The following is a 14,680-nucleotide window of genomic DNA, read 5'->3' as shown; positions in this document are numbered from 1 at the left end:
TCTCTCACCGACCTGCCTCAGACCAGAAAGGCACCACAAGAACCCACAGGGGCCTCGTAGGGCTCCCCATCCAGCCTCTGCTGACCCGTTAGTGGAGGCACAGCACTGGGAGGTGCTGACGGACCTCTCTGGACTTTAGCCCTTCCCTGCAAAGCCAGGACGGCAGGTGCACAGGCGGCCAGCCAAGCGTCCCTCAAGGCTGCAGGATGGGTAGAGGGAGGCAGGCAGGATCCCTGCCCTGCGAGGAGTCCACAGGTTTGAGGTGGTCTATTCATCAGAGCCAGGGCAGCTCACCCCTGCCCCAGGGAGGCCTGCACCCCTACCCTCAGCCCTGTCACTCATACCAGGGCAAGGCCAAAACCAGAGAGTGCATGACCCTGGGTCCGCCCATCCATGCCAGGACATCTTCAAGGGGCCAGAACTTCCATACCCGCCTGCCAGACCCGCAGGGAGGCCTGCTTCAGGGGATGGTGTGCCCACCGCTCCCCAGACTGGCATCGAACAAGAAATGGGTGTCACAGACACCGTAGGAAAAACAACGGGGGCCAGCTGTCCTACCACCCCAGGAGAAGGGGAACCTCACCTCAGCCCCACCACCGTCACGGTGGAGGTGGGGGGCCTCCTCAGACCCACTGCCCGTGTGGCGATGGCGATGGGAAGGTAGAGGGTACGCTCCAAACGGGTGGGAAGTTTTATTGTCTCAGCAGAAAAAGGCAGAGCCAGGACCTGTCCTGTCACATGCCGAGCTGCTGGGAACTCCCCCAGGGGCTCCCCGCCGTGGCCTGCAGCCAAGGAGTGCAGGTGGCAGAGGTGGACAGGCCCAAGTGCCCGCAGTGAACAGAGGCCGCTGCCCCTTCTCCTGCTCGGGCTACGGCACGAGCACAAACAACTCCAGGAGCACAAAACACAGACGATGCCATCCGCACGTACAGTCTTCCTCCCCCTGGGGATTGTGGGGCTCGTGCCCATAGTCAGATGCCACGCCAGCCGGCAGGCAGACGCGGCCTGAATGCTGCCCCCCACCCCCGTGCCACACACACGCTGGAGACCACAAACGTGTCTCTCTAGGAGCTGCCTGCTTCTGTGCGACGTCAGTGAGGGAGATGGTATTTGGCCAAGGGGCCTGTTCCCGCAGGGGTGTGGGGCAGGGACAGGGCGGCAAGGTGAATGGCTGTCTGGTCTCTGGCAAGGCGGCTCCGGGGACCCGGGTGGCCCGGCTTCACACAGGGAGACCCGAAGGCCCACGGCAGCTCCCCCTGCAGGACAACCTCTCCGGGTGGCATCAAGCAAACCCTTGTGTGGTCCAGGCTCCGAGGGCAGTGCTGCCGGCTTCCCAGAGGGCTCGGGGCCACCGGGGCTGCTGGTTCTGGGGACCCTGGAGCAACCCCCAAGGACGGGATGCCGGGGGTCCGCCTCAAGGACCGTTGAGCGCATCCCGGGAGGGGGTCCCTCCACCTCCCGACAGGGAGAGCTGCCAGCTTGCCCCGTTGGCAGTGGCCGTGGTGGTCAGGGGTAGAGGCCTACAAACCCCTCCCAGAGTCTGGTGTGATGGGAGGGGCAGAGCAGGGCTCCTGGGCAGGCCCCCGGGGGCTGTGGGGGCACCGGGTTGCTGATGCCATCCCAGCAGGTCAGGAGGCGGGTCCCGAGGCAAACACTGCTAGTGATGAAGCACGGGCCTGCTGGCCCGGCTGGCTGCCCCTGTGACCTCCTGCTCAGCACCCCGCAGCCTCAGAGCCAGGGGCAGATGTAGAGGCCTCAGACAACCGGGGGCACAGAAGGCAAACGGCACGGATGCGTGCCGTCCTGACAGTCAGCGTCCCCGGCAGGATGGAGGGCTGACTGTGGCCGTGTGGCGGTGCCGGGCGGGCCGGTGGCCAGGGTCCGTCAGTCCCGCTTGTCCCCTTTCTGCCTCCAGGGGTAGATGAGCTCCCCGAAGAAAAGCTTGCGGCACAGGGAGCCCCAGGAGTGGGTGGGGTGGCAGCCACAGCTGGGGAGGCGGTAGGTGCGTATCACGTGACTGAAGGGCAGGGGGTTTATCTGAAAGCACAAGGGCGGTGGTCAGCCAGCACACAGCCCCCAACGCACCGGGCTGTCGATCGTGCCCCTGTCGGAGCCGGCGCTGCCCAGTCATGCCCTCTCTGCAGCACCCAGGGGTAGCGTGAGCAGCTCAAAAGGGAACACTCTGGCCGAGACGGGCATGCCCTCCTCGAGATAGGCTTCGGGGAGGGGAGGTGGGCCAGACTGGAGGGGTACAGACCCCTCTACTGAAGGACTTACCTCGCAGGAGCCTCGCAAGTGGTCTGGGAACACACCCCCCATCCCGAGAAAACCACACAGGCTGGCTGCCTCAGTATCTGACTGTCCCTGAGACATGGCCCTCAGGCCAACCACCCCCGCCCCCCAGCAGCCAGTAGCCACCCACCTACTCCCTCCCACAGGCCAAAGGGGCTGTTTCCGAGAAAAGAGCCCAAGAGAAAAGGCCTGTGTGTCCCGAGGCCTTCACCAAGTCTGTCCTTGTCCACCTGGAATGAGAGCCCGTGGGACCCAGGGCAGGAAACAAGGGTGCAAGGCCCAGCAGGCAGGAGCCCTGGGTGGCTGAAAGCACAAGGGATCCCATCCAGGGTCCTGCCGAAGGAGGGTCCAGGCAGAGGGGGTCACAGTGCCCAGATGTCTCGGAGGTGAGGGAGCCTCCCTTGGGCCCCACCCATCAACTCTGCTGCACCCTGCAGCCCTACGCCCAGGGAAGCACAGAGGGATGAGATCCCAGCTGCCCCTGAATCTGGGCAACACCACAGCAGGTGGGTGCCAGGTTAGTCCACTGGCAGCGGCGTGAGGGGTGCGCAGAGGCCTCACCTGCATCAAGAGGCGGAGGGGCCTATCAGCCTCATGCTCCAGGACTCGGAACTTCACGCCGGCTGCAGGAAGGGCAAGGCGGCTGTGAGGGAGGGCGGAGCCCCCCAGCCCCACCCAAGGCCCACGGCCTGCAGACAGCCTCCCAGGCCTCCCTCTCCTCGTGTCAGCACAGGCGGGTGGGTGTGGGCAGAGGGCCCTGCACCTCCGGTGGCACTCAGAAGGCTGAGGACGGCCCCGGTGGCGCCACAGGCTCACCCGCCCCCAGCCCAGCCCCAACCTTCCCGTCTGTCTCTGGGCTGGCTGCCTGGCCGGAATCGAAGCCTCCACAGAACTTCACCGAAAGGCAGAAGCTGCGTGTCTGGGAGCCAGGGAAGAGTCAGCTGGGCATCGGGGGCACGGGCTGTACTGCTTTCCAAACGGGATGCAGGCTGGGCTGGGCTGTCCCACAGGATGGACAGGGTGCTTGCTGGGTTGTGGCCACCCTCCTGGCATCTAAAGGTCTTCTAAATTCTGTGTGCGTAGCCGACTTGGGAACCCACCATGCCCCTGGCCTACAGTGTGGGCTCCCAAGCCTGGGAATTCCCAAGGCAGAAAGTTCTTAAAAAGAGAAGCAGGAGCTAATTATCAATTGATGAAGAGGCCCCAAGGCAAACTCAGTGAAAAGGAGAGAAAGCAGCAGCATCTGTGGGTTTTTATGTGAAGTTAAAACAACTCGGCTCTGGCCACGAGCTGTGGGCTGGGGGAGGGAGACCCTGGGTCTCGGGCTCTTCACCAGCCTGGTCCTGGCAATAAAGTATGGGCAGAGGCTGGAGCCCCTGGCATGGGCCACCTGGGGGCCTGCAGGGGAAGTGGTCTGGAAAAGGAACTCAAGGATACCCAGTAGGCAGATGTTAGGCCCAAAGCCCACGGAACATGCAAGTTCAAGTCCTCTGGCCCTCAACGGGCTGGAAGAGGCTGCTTGAGCTTGGTGTGGGGGCTGAGCTGCAAACCGGACACAGGGCCAGGTTTGCCCTCCCCGTGTTCCCTGACGTGCGCTAAGCCCCTGAACGGGACTGGCCAACTCACGATGCTGTGACCGGTTTGGTCTGCCTCCCTGGGCCTGCCGTGGGGACAGCCTCCCCTCAGGGGCATCTGGCCAACCTAGTGGTTGGTGTCATCATGAAAACAGGGGCAGCCAGCTGCAGGGGGCACAGCCAGGAGCAGCTGGGACGGTGGGTACTGTCCCGGTGGGCAGTGGTCTGTGGGGTGGGGCGAGGCTCCTATCTCACAGATCTGGCCAGCCCAGCAGTCTCCGCCCTGGCCTGTCCTCTCCGAGGCTGAAGGGCATGAGCAGGCACACACAGTCACACGCAAGCACACGGGGACACTTTTCTGAGCCACGTTCAGGTGCCACCTACACTACTACACACAGACCTCAGGGCAAATCTCACACTCGTCGCAGGAAAGGGTGAGAAAGAGGAAAGGTCGCCTCTGCAGCCTCTAAACCCGAGGGCGAGGTGGGTCTCCCTCCAGCTCACTGCAGGCAGCCGGCCCGGTGGACACCAGGGGTCTCTGCCCTCCCCCACCAGCCGCCCCCATGCCCCACACTACTGCTTCCAGAAGCACACGGACCAACCTGCAAGCCTGTAAGGCCGGCAGAGCCGGAGGCCGAGGGAGTACAGCGGCAGGGAGTTGATGAGGTCCACGAGCACATGGATCAGGCCCTGCACGGCCACCACCAGGAGCCGGAGCTACAGCACAGACAGCGCTCAGAGCCACGCCGCACGCCCAGGAGCAGAGCAGCCGGGAGGGTCCCGGGGCACGACCAAGGGCGACCAGGAGCTCGGAACCCCCGGGGAGGGCGCGGTTCCCACCCCAATCCTAAGGCCCAGGTATGAGGAGGCAGGGGGCCGCGAGCGGGAGTGGCTGAGCCCAGGGAAACACGCCACCAGCCCCTCCCCTCGGCGTGGGCCACCTGGGTGCCATGCCCCTGAGTCCTGCGCCCAGCCGCTTGTCCCCCGAGGGTAGGGCCCACCACACAGTGTCCCGAGAGCATAGGAGAGCCACACCCTCCATGGACTTTGGGGACAGACGGCAGGCAGAGCACACACTCATCACCCCAAGCACTGTGGGCGAGGCCCATGGGCCGGCTCGGCCAGGTGCCGTGGCCAAGGCCCTCCCAGGCCGCGAGCCCCTCGGCTCACCAGGGTGAACACCAGGTAGTACAGGGCCGTGGTGGGCAGGAGGAAGAGCAGGATGGTGAAGAGCAAGGTCCCGATGAACAGCTGCAGGGAGAAAGGACACCACCGTCGGCATCAGCAAGAGCCCCACGCCGGGAACAGCCCCGTCCCCACCAGACCCATCCGGTAACCGAGCGGAAAAGGGACGCCTGCCGCCGGGACACTCTGGCTTCCTGAGACAAGTCAGGAAAAGCTGCTCAGGACAGCTTTCTCCAGTACTGGGAGGGACGTGTCCGCGTGCCCTCCAGACTCGGGCGGACAGAACCAGCCAGCAGGACATGAGCACGTACACCAGAAGCGGGCGGGTTGTGAATTTGGGGCAGCAAAAGTAGGCCTTGGAGGGCAGCACGCAGGGTCCATGTGCCAGGTCTAAGCTACGGGAAAGGCCAGAGGCAGGCCCTGAGCCTGGGTCACCTCCATGCCCTGCCACCCAGCGGCTCCCGGGGGTCCGGCACCCTCCCCAGAGCAGCGTCCACCTCCCGCCTGGGGCAAGGTCCCGTGCTGTCTGAGGCTCCGTATGCACCCTGCCCCTTGCAGGCTCCTCACGTTCCCCAGCGTCCGTGCTGACCCTTGGCAGGTGAGGTGAGCCACGGACAGGAGTGTGGTCACCCCATCAGGGTGCCAAGCGGCTACACTGGCCAAGCCGTTTAGAGGACCGGATGGACTGGAGCTCGGGGGGCAGTCGGCTGTGGGTCCCGCCAGCCGCCTGGAGGGGTGCCCCTCCCCTGCAGTCCTGCCCAGTACCTGGTCCAGGTCATAGGAGCAGGAGTCCACCCGCTGGCGCAGAACATTCCACTTCTTCCCCCGGAACAGACGCCAGAGCGAGGACAGGCCACAGATCTTCAGGCAGTACAGCCTGCGGGAGGGACACGGGCAGCATCAGGGCCAGGGCTCTGGGCCACCCCGGGAGCCCCCCGGGCCCGGCAAGCGTCCAGGGTGCTCACGAGCGGGGAGCACACGCCCACCTGGCGCCGTAGACGTAGAAGCAGTAGATGTGGAAGGTGAGGAGAGCGATGATGTCTGACAGGATGGACAGGGCGACCGTCAGGCCCAGGCAGGCCGAGAGGCCCACGTGCCACAGGATGCGCTCGATGAAGGGGGACATGAGGTGGATGTAGCCTGGTGGGATGGGGGACGGTCAGCTATGGGTCCTGGCCCCCCAGTTCCTCACGGACCAGGCGCACCTGAGGCTGCCAGACTGCTCTCCTTCCTGGCCGTCTCCTGGCTGAGCAGCCGGCCTGGTAGAGCAGGGCTACACGCACGCACACACACACACACACACACACACACACACACACACGGCACCGAGAGGGAGGAAAGCAGGGACCAAGGGGATGGGTGGGGCCCCACCCAGCCAGGGCTGTCCCCTGGGCGCACAGGCTTTAGAAGCCGAGTTGGGGGGGTCACTGGGGCCGGGGGGAGCTGCCACTCACTGATCCACAGATGCAGATGGTATAGGAAGAAGCGGCCCAGGACCTGGTCCAGCGCCCGGTTCATCTTCAGCCCAGCAGGGGCTCCCATCAGCCACTGCACGAGATGCTGGAGCTCCTCGGCCACGTGCTGGAGGGATGCAGGAGGGGCACGCGGTCTGTCAGCTGCACCCCACCGCGGCCAGCCCATCTGGGCAGGGATAAGGTAGTCTGGGTGCCTCCCTCCAGGTGTCTCCTAACATGACGGGCACACAAGCTTTCCCATGCTTGTCTGGCCAGGAAATCCCTCTTCGCAGATGCTCTGGGACCCGCTGAGAGGCACAGCCTACAAGGCTGACAGTCTTCCCCTGGCCCTCTGGACATGGGGGCCCGAATGGCCATCACCCTTTCCCGCGTCCCAACCCTCCCGCCACTGGGCCTACCGGAGCACTCAGCCCCACATGCCCAGATGAGGGACAGACCCCAGCTCACCGTGAACCTTGTAGGGGGAGCCCATGGGTCTACAGTGCCCCTCTGCTGAGGACCCCACCCCACCACCTGCTGCTGCAGAGGCCCAGGCCTGCCCTGGGCGGGTGCCCTCAGGTAATCCTGAAGGGTATCGAGCCCATCAGGGGCCCAGGTGCCAGTGAGAAGGCCAGAGAGTTCCCGGGAGAAAAGGATGGATGAGACGTGAGTCATCGACTACAGTGAGCGAGGGCCAGAGACGGCACGGGGACTCTCACAGGCAAGCAAGGAAGCTGACCCGCATCCTGGTTGCCCACGGAGGAAGCCAATGTCCAAGCGCTGTGCCCGTCCCAGAGCACAGGCCTAAGGACCCTCAGCCTTATCAGCAATGCTGAGACCACAGCGGTGACTGCCCCACGGTCACCGACCTGTCACCCCCCTCCTGCCCACTGTGCGGGCCTATGAAAGCCTCAGCCATGTCAGGGGCAGTGAGGAAAGAAACAAAGCATTCTTTATAAATAGAGCTTATCTAATATTTAAAGGATAAGAGCTAGGCGGCAGGAAGGAGCTTTCATTTTTAAATTAAATATTTATATTTCTGCACAATTCTGCAAAAGGGAGATCTAAGATGAGCGGCCAAGAGGCAGAGCATGGACAAGCAAGGTGAAGCGACCAAGCCACCTTCCCAGCCGCCAGGCCCTCCTTGCTCTCTTCCTCTCAGACCAGGTCTCCCAGAGAAGCCATGGGGGCTCCCGGCCTGTGAGGGCTCCTGCCCACAAGCAGGCCCAGAGCACAGCTGCGACTGATGCTGATGGCAGTGGCAGGGGTGGCACGCACAGGGACCACACCAGGGCCAGCAGGCCACTGGCAGAGGCGTGGGGGAGGCCCAAGGGGCCAGAGGGACTGCTCTAAGCAGGGAGACAAGCTCCCCGACAGGAGTGACAGGGCCTGTGGCTCTGAGGAGGCGAGGCAGAGAAGCCGAAGGCTCGGTTCCGGCATAAACGAGCAGCAGGGTAGAAGCTGAGAGGAGGGCCGTGGAAGGAGAGGAGGGAGCCCCACGGACAAGCTGGGCCCCCAGCACTCAGCATGGGAACTGCAGAATCAGCAGTACGAGTGGCCTGACTGCCACAGGGCGTGAGGCCCGAGCCTGACCGCACACAGACAGCCCTGGACACACGCAAGGTTTCCGCGATGCTTTCTGTGCAGAGCGCCCAAGCCAGGAGCTGGGGATGGGACCCGTCTGGGGTCAAGGACAAGGGCTGCTTACGGGCCCCACAGAGGGAAAGGGCAATGGTACTCTGGCCGGCGGATCGGCCTCTGCCGCCCCCAGGAAGGGCCCCACCTCCAACTCTGGGACACACTGGGCTCCCCCAACCAAGTCACCCCTGGGACACGCCAGGCTCCCCCAACCGACTCACATCAGCCACGGGGACGAGCGCCTCTGCCAGGTGGCCGATCCGGTCCTTCCCGTGAAGCCAAGACAGCAGCACAAGACCAAGGGCCACGTCAAGAAGCACAGAGACAAGCACGTTGGCCTTTCTGGAAGGAGGAGCCCCACAGGGTGGGTGGTGAGGGGACCAGCCCGAAGGAGGAGCCCGACGGGAGGGAGTGAGTGGTGAGGGGGTCTTTCTGGAAGGAGGGGTCCTACGGGGCGGGTGGTGAGGGGGCCTTTCTGGAAGGAGGGGTCTGACGGGGCGGGTGGTGAGGGGGCCTTTCTGGAAGGAGGGGTCCGACGGGGCAGGTGGTGAGGGGGCCTTTCTGGAAGGAGGGGTCCAACAGGGCGGGTGGTGAGGGGACCTTTCTGGAAGGAGGGGTCCGATGGGGCGGGCGGTGAGGGGGCCGGCCCCGAAAGGGTCACTGTGGATGGGCCGGGTGTAGAGAAGTGGGCGGGGGGCACGGGTTGGTGGCATGACCAGCAGCTGTGGTGGAGACCCAGCACCTCATCAGCTGGGTGGGGTTCTCGGCCTTCTGGGTGCTGAAGACAAACGTGAGCTGCTCCAGCCGGTGCCTGAGCTGCTGACATGTGGAGAGCTTGCTCCAGATAAAGGACAGGGGCCACAGCTGGAAGACCCTATGAAGGAACCGAGAGGCGGATGTTCAGCTGGGGTTCCCTGGCGGCCAAGGGCCGAGGGCCCCCTTGGCTGGTGCCGTCACCAGGCTCGATGCAAGGCCCTGGAAGTCCCCGAACACCGATGGCCACACTCCCGAACTCGGCAGCACAGGCACACGGCGGGGGGCACAGGCGGGCAGCCCGGTGAGGGCCATGACGCACTCACGGACGTTAACTGGGAACCTGACCTCCTCACAAAGCAGTGACCTGAGGCACACCCAAGGCCAAGCGTCAAGACCTTGCCCCAGGAGTGAGAGAATGTGCTGTCCAGCCGCCCAGCGCCTCGCCCCGCTGGACGGGTGACCCTCATCGAGGGTCTCCAGGCTGCCAGGGCTGCCCCACGAGACTGATTTCTCACAAGGCAAAGGAAGCACTGAGATGCTTCTGCAGACAGTGGGACGTGGAGGGGAGACGTTTGTGAGCAAAGTGCCCTGTCGGAACTCGGCTACACTCAAGAGTCTCCGCTTCGAACCTGAGTCCCCGCTGCCGCCAGCAGGAGCCTGAAGGGCGCGGAGCCGCCAACGAGCCGAGTGCCGGGCCCTCGGGAGGAAGGAGGAGGTCTTTGAGCCGTTCCGAGCCAACTCCAGGAGCCAGACGTGCTCAGCACACCCCTCCTGAACTCCAGTCAGCTGGAAGGCGGCCTCGCACTGTGTGCACAAGAGACCCCCTCCTGCACAGCTGTTTCCCCGAGGCTCACACCAGCCGTGGGCGGCCAGGGCACCGCCAGCACCCCTGGGGCTGCCCAAGGGGAAGAGGGGGCTGCCCTTCTGCACAGTAACAGCTCTGCCTCGCATGACTGTCCCTGTGCTCTAACCCGATGGGCTAATCAGGATTCGGGGCACGTGAGCCACTGTTAACCTTTCTTGAGTCCTCTGAAAGCTGATAAAAGCTAAGGACCGTCTCTCCCCAAAACCGTACTTTGGCTGACACACACTTTCCTGTCATTCGTTCCAGGGAGTAGTGAAGATCCGAAACCCGCCCTTCGTGTCCAGATCCCCTGCAGCCCTCAACCCGAGGTGCTGTCCACACACGGCTGCCAAGGGCTCTCTGCCAGCACAGGCGAGAGCACTCCACAGCCCTCAGTGAGGAGGTGAGGCCAGTCCCCAGACCCGACAGCCAGAACCCCAGGACCTAGGTGGGCGGCGCCATGAGGGAGCCAGCTTCTCACAGGGGGAGGGGTGCCAGCATTCCCCAGGGCCCTCAAGGACTTTTATAAATCCCTCAGTCAGGCCTGCAGCCAGGAGTAGCCCAGGCCACTGTGGAGAAGAGCCAAGGCTAGGGACCACCATCCCAGACACACGGCCACCAGCGAGCGGGCCCCAGCCCTTCCAGGGCCAGGCAAGTGGGTGGGACCCGAAGGCCTCCAGGACAAACAAGTCCTAGGCACCAGGCAGGGCAAACACCAGCCCTCGGGTGGCAACCACCTGGGCCTGCTCATGGCCTGATTGCCCGTGTAGGGGACCGAACCACCTGAAGTCCACTCTGGCCCCTGACCCAGCGGGGTCCCATGCAGCCAGACGCTGCCGAGGAGGCATGCTCTACCCAGGGAGCAAGGGGCACGGACAGCAACCAGCACTCAGGCAGCCTCAGACATACCCAGAGAGGGCTGGGCTACGGCTCAGGGGCCGGACTTCCTCCCGCCCCGGCCCCAGGGGCACTTACCGGCAGGCGCTGGCGGCTGAGACAAGTGACAGCAGGCCGCCCAGCAGCAGGCAGATGGGCCCCGAGGCCCGCTTCGCCAGCTCCGCGAGGATGCTGGCCTCCACGCCCTCCGACTGCCAGTGGCTCAACCGCACGGGGCCCTCGTCGAACCGGTCACTTCGGAAGAGCTCCTCACTGCGCGCCACCGTGTCAAAGACAGCAGCCAAGCCCCCAGCACCGGCCATGGCATCGCCAGCCTGGTGGTCAGGCAGGGCCACGGGCGGGTGCAGCTGGGACAGCAGCACCTTGCGCTGGTCATAGAAGACAAGCATGACCTGGTCCTCGCCGGGGGCACCGGGGCAGGTAGGTGCCTGCCGGCGGGTGGCCTTGCAGCTCCAGAACTTGCTGCCCCTCTCCCGGCACAGCTGGAGCCAGGGCTCATGGGAGAAGATGGCGCCCAGGCCCTCCAGGAAGTGGCCCAGGCTCTCCTCGGCATCCTGCCGGCGGTGGCACCAGGTGCCCAGCACGGCCACCCCCACCTGGCTGGCCTGCTGCACCCGAGCCAGGAGCTCCTTCACCTGGATGGGGATGAAGGGAAAGTGCACCACAGCCAGGACCACAGCGCTGGTCTGCTCCGGGACCCACCGTCCCACCAGCAGGCCGCTGTCGGCCGAGGCGCAGCACGTGGGGAAGAAGGCCTTGAGCACCATGCCGGGCACGCTGGAAGAGAGGGGAGAGACCCTGCTCAGGGCCGCCGCCGCCCCACGACGGCCCTGACGGACATGCACACACGGCCGCGGGCCGCGTCGACCCCAGCTGCCCATCTCGCGTGGGTACCGCCCCCACCCCCACCCCAGGCCAGGCAACGCTTTCCCCCCCTTTCAGAGACAAGCAGGCCGAAAGGGGGCGAGGCTACGTGACCCCGGTACCACTCACAAGGGTGTGCAGGGCTGAACGTGAAGGTTTACTTCTTGTTTTTAAGGAAAGTGATGAGAGTGTTTTACGTGTAGCACGTGGAAAAACGCACGATCTCATTAACAATGAAAGATACAGATGAAAATCTGACGAACCTTGATTTACTCACTAAGCCAGCGAGACTAAAGATGAAAATTTAAACAGATTCCTGCTGGGCCGAGGGAAACCACATGCTGGCGGCTGTGGGCACAGGACGGGAGCCCCAGAATATACCAGAGGAGCCTTGCTGCTCTTGTGGGGCTCTGGCCACTCCTCTGACTCTCCCCCCACCGCCTACGGCTGTGCCTGTCAGTCGCATCGGGGCTGGGTTCCTGGTGGGGGGACTGTTCCCTCTGGTCACAGTTGAGCTAGGCAGCTGTCTAGACATGGGGACCCTGGAGAATGGCAGGCTCCCCGTTGTTTTCTATCTAGCTGGGGGGCACCAGTCTTCATGGCCTCTCACAACCTTCACACGGCCCCAAGTGGCTGCGACCCCTGAATTCTGGGAGACCCCAAGCCTTGCCCTGCCCAGAGGTAACTCGACCAGGGATGTGGGTCTCTCAGCAAAGCCCCTCCCAGATAAGACCGGGCGGGCTGCAGGCCCTCACCCAGCAGAGCACTGAGGGCTTCACCTTGGAGCACGCTCGTTCTCAGACACTGACTTCCCCAACCTTGGCAGCACGAGCGGCATAACAGCCGCCCTGGGCTAAGACCCCCAAGCTGAAGCCTACACCTGAGGGAGGCACACAGGTCTGGGACTAAGCCCACTGTTCCCCAGGTCCTTGGGGACATACGTGTTGGGATGGCAGGACATTTCATCCTCCTCCTACCTGTCAGGGGGTTCTGGGAAAGGCCTTCGGCAGACACAAAGGCCCAGGGCTCAAGAGATCACTGGTATGGCTGCTTTCCTCCCTTGCAGGGGCCCAGACCGGGGCTGGAAGGTAGAGGCCTCTTCCAGCCGGTTGTAAAGGGGGCTTCCCACAGCTGTGGGTTCCAGCTGAAGAGGGTCCTTCCGGGCAGAGCAGCAGGACTCCCAAACTCCCCCTCCTCACCAAGCGACCGGAGAGGGCAGCCAGCAGCAAGTGCAGGCAGGGGACGGCCTGGAGCAGCCGGGGCCAAATCCCTGCGGCCACTATCAAAGGCTTCGAGGCCAACTTATCTTCCTGACCCTCCTGACAGGGGCCACTGTGAGACCGGGGAGGAACCCGGCAGCTCTGGTTTGGTGACCAGCAGGGGGACCAGACATCCCACCCTAGGCCTCTCAGTGCCAGCCCACTGAGATACACCAGCTTGGCCGAACGACACCATCATGCCCTCCTTGGGGACCCCTTTCACAGGACCTAAGGAAAACTACGCGTGGCTACTGCCGGAAAAGAACAACGATCGGCCCAACAGCGAACAGATGCTCTGGAGGAAAAGCTGCATCTGTTGAAACAAAGGTGTTTTCACTTCGGGAAACTTCACTGAGTTGTGCACAAACGGTGAGTGTGTTTTCTTTGTGTGCGTTACGCTTCATCTACAAAGTTTGCCTAAGAAGGAAGAAAAGGCTCCTCGTGTGGAAGGACGGAGAGCAGAGGGCAGAAGCTGGTGTTCTTATCCATGGGGCAGAGAGAGAGAACTCTTCACACATCACGGGGCGAATCCCCACCCGCACCCCCACCTCAGCCTCTGGGAGGGATGAACACAGAGAAGTCTACTCAGATCAGACATCCAGACAAAGAAGAAAGAGCAGGCAATCGATAGCAGAGGTGCAAAGGGAGGAGGGCAGTAACTTGGGCAAAGCGCTGCTCTTTCAAGACGGGAATACAAAGCCAGGGCGCGTGCCCAGGGCGGCCTCGTGTTCACAATGCCAGCGAGTTCCCTTCCCGATCTGTCCGGTGACAGGTCTCGGGGGGCTGGGTCAGCCCTGCTCCCACAAGGTCTCCCTGACAGGGTGGAAGCCTACTGCCTTCTCTCCTGGGCACCAGCGGCCACTGGGGAAAAGCGCAGAAGGGACTGGCCAGGGACAGCTCGCTGGCTGGAGCCGTCCTCTGACAAGCCTCCCCACCGCTGCTCCTCCATAATCCGGGAACATTCACTTTTACTCCGTGTAGTTTGTGCTTAAAAAACCAACAACCGTTGGTTTGTTTGTTTTTCTTGCATGGGGTACACACTGCTTTCTACCCCTCATTACAGAAGAACTCAATCTACGATTCTGGTTTTGGGTTTATTATTTTTTTTTAAGTAAGCTCTAAGCCCAACGTGGGGCTTGAACCGCCTCCCCCCGCCCCCCCCCCCGCCCCCCCAACAACAAGTCGCCTGCCCTACCGAATGAGCCACCAGGCGCCGCCTTCCCACAGTCAGGGACGCCTGGAGGTGCCGAGGCCCGCTCGCTGACCCTGAATGCCCTTCCGGAGGGTCCAGGGCCGGGGCCGCCCGCGGTGAGCGCGCTGAGCCAAGGCACCCCGCGAAGGGCGCCCACGCGGCCCCGCCGCCGCCCCTCCCGGGCCCCACTCTACGGATGAGGAAACAGAGGCTCCAGCGGCGACAGGCCCGCGCCGGCCGGGCGGGGGCTGGGGGTAGCCACCGGGGCCCCTTCCGCCGCCTCGCCCGCGCCCCGCGCCCGGTCCCGCGGCGCCCGGGGAGTCGGGGCCCACAGCCCCGGGGGGAGGGGCGGCGCCCCAAGGTCACACCGCACGGCCCCCCCCCCTCCCCCCGCCGAACGCTCACCGGCTGTTCCCCGGGGCCGCGCTCTCAGGCGGCGGAGTCGGCATGGGGTCGGGGACCGCGTCGGGCCGGCCCGAGCGGACGACAGCGCTCGCGGCCCCCGGCCCCCAGCCCCGCCGCGGCCGTGCCGCGGGACACGAGCCCCATTTCCGCCGGCTCCCAGCGTTGCCGCGCGACGGTCCGGCCCCCAAAGGCGCCCGAGCTGCCCGCCGGCCCCGCCCGAGCGTTCCGCGCACGCAACGTTCCAGTCCCGGGAGGCGGAGGCAGGCTTGTGCGGCGTCCTTGTCCCCCTCATGCGGCATCCTCGCTCCCGCCAAGGCATT

At 64.3% G+C, this 14,680-nt stretch overlaps 1 protein-coding gene across 3 annotated transcripts; it reads right to left on the bottom strand.

Annotated features, from left to right (window-relative positions):
• Window positions 1–677: 677 nt before the first annotated feature.
• PIGQ (phosphatidylinositol glycan anchor biosynthesis class Q) lies at window positions 678–14,558 on the bottom strand. Of its 3 annotated transcripts, none has more exons than XM_053894187.1 (11): window positions 14,361–14,558; window positions 10,719–11,417; window positions 8,886–9,017; window positions 8,365–8,485; window positions 6,506–6,632; window positions 6,038–6,092; window positions 5,817–5,928; window positions 5,037–5,117; window positions 4,469–4,583; window positions 2,854–2,915; window positions 678–1,987 (listed from the first exon to the last, which is right to left on the bottom strand). In XM_053894187.1, the coding sequence occupies exons 1-11, from the start codon at window positions 14,402–14,404 to the stop codon at window positions 1,811–1,813; spliced, it is 1,725 nt and encodes a 574-aa protein (XP_053750162.1). In that variant the 5' UTR covers window positions 14,405–14,558; the 3' UTR covers window positions 678–1,810. The 3 variants fall into 3 exon arrangements, with proteins under 3 accessions (XP_053750162.1, XP_053750161.1, XP_019292883.1); XM_053894186.1 differs by having other exon boundaries at window positions 6,038–6,191; window positions 14,361–14,552; XM_019437338.2 differs by having other exon boundaries at window positions 1,775–2,037; window positions 6,038–6,191; window positions 14,361–14,550.
• Window positions 14,559–14,680: the final 122 nt, after the last annotated feature.

This window comes from Panthera pardus, unplaced genomic scaffold, assembly GCF_024362965.1.
Source record: "Panthera pardus isolate Hobbes unplaced genomic scaffold, ASM2436296v1 HiC_scaffold_4, whole genome shotgun sequence".
Lineage (NCBI taxonomy): Eukaryota > Metazoa > Chordata > Mammalia > Carnivora > Felidae > Panthera > Panthera pardus.
The sequence above is the reverse complement of the archived record's forward strand: the minus strand, read 5'-3'. Positions and strand labels throughout refer to the sequence as shown.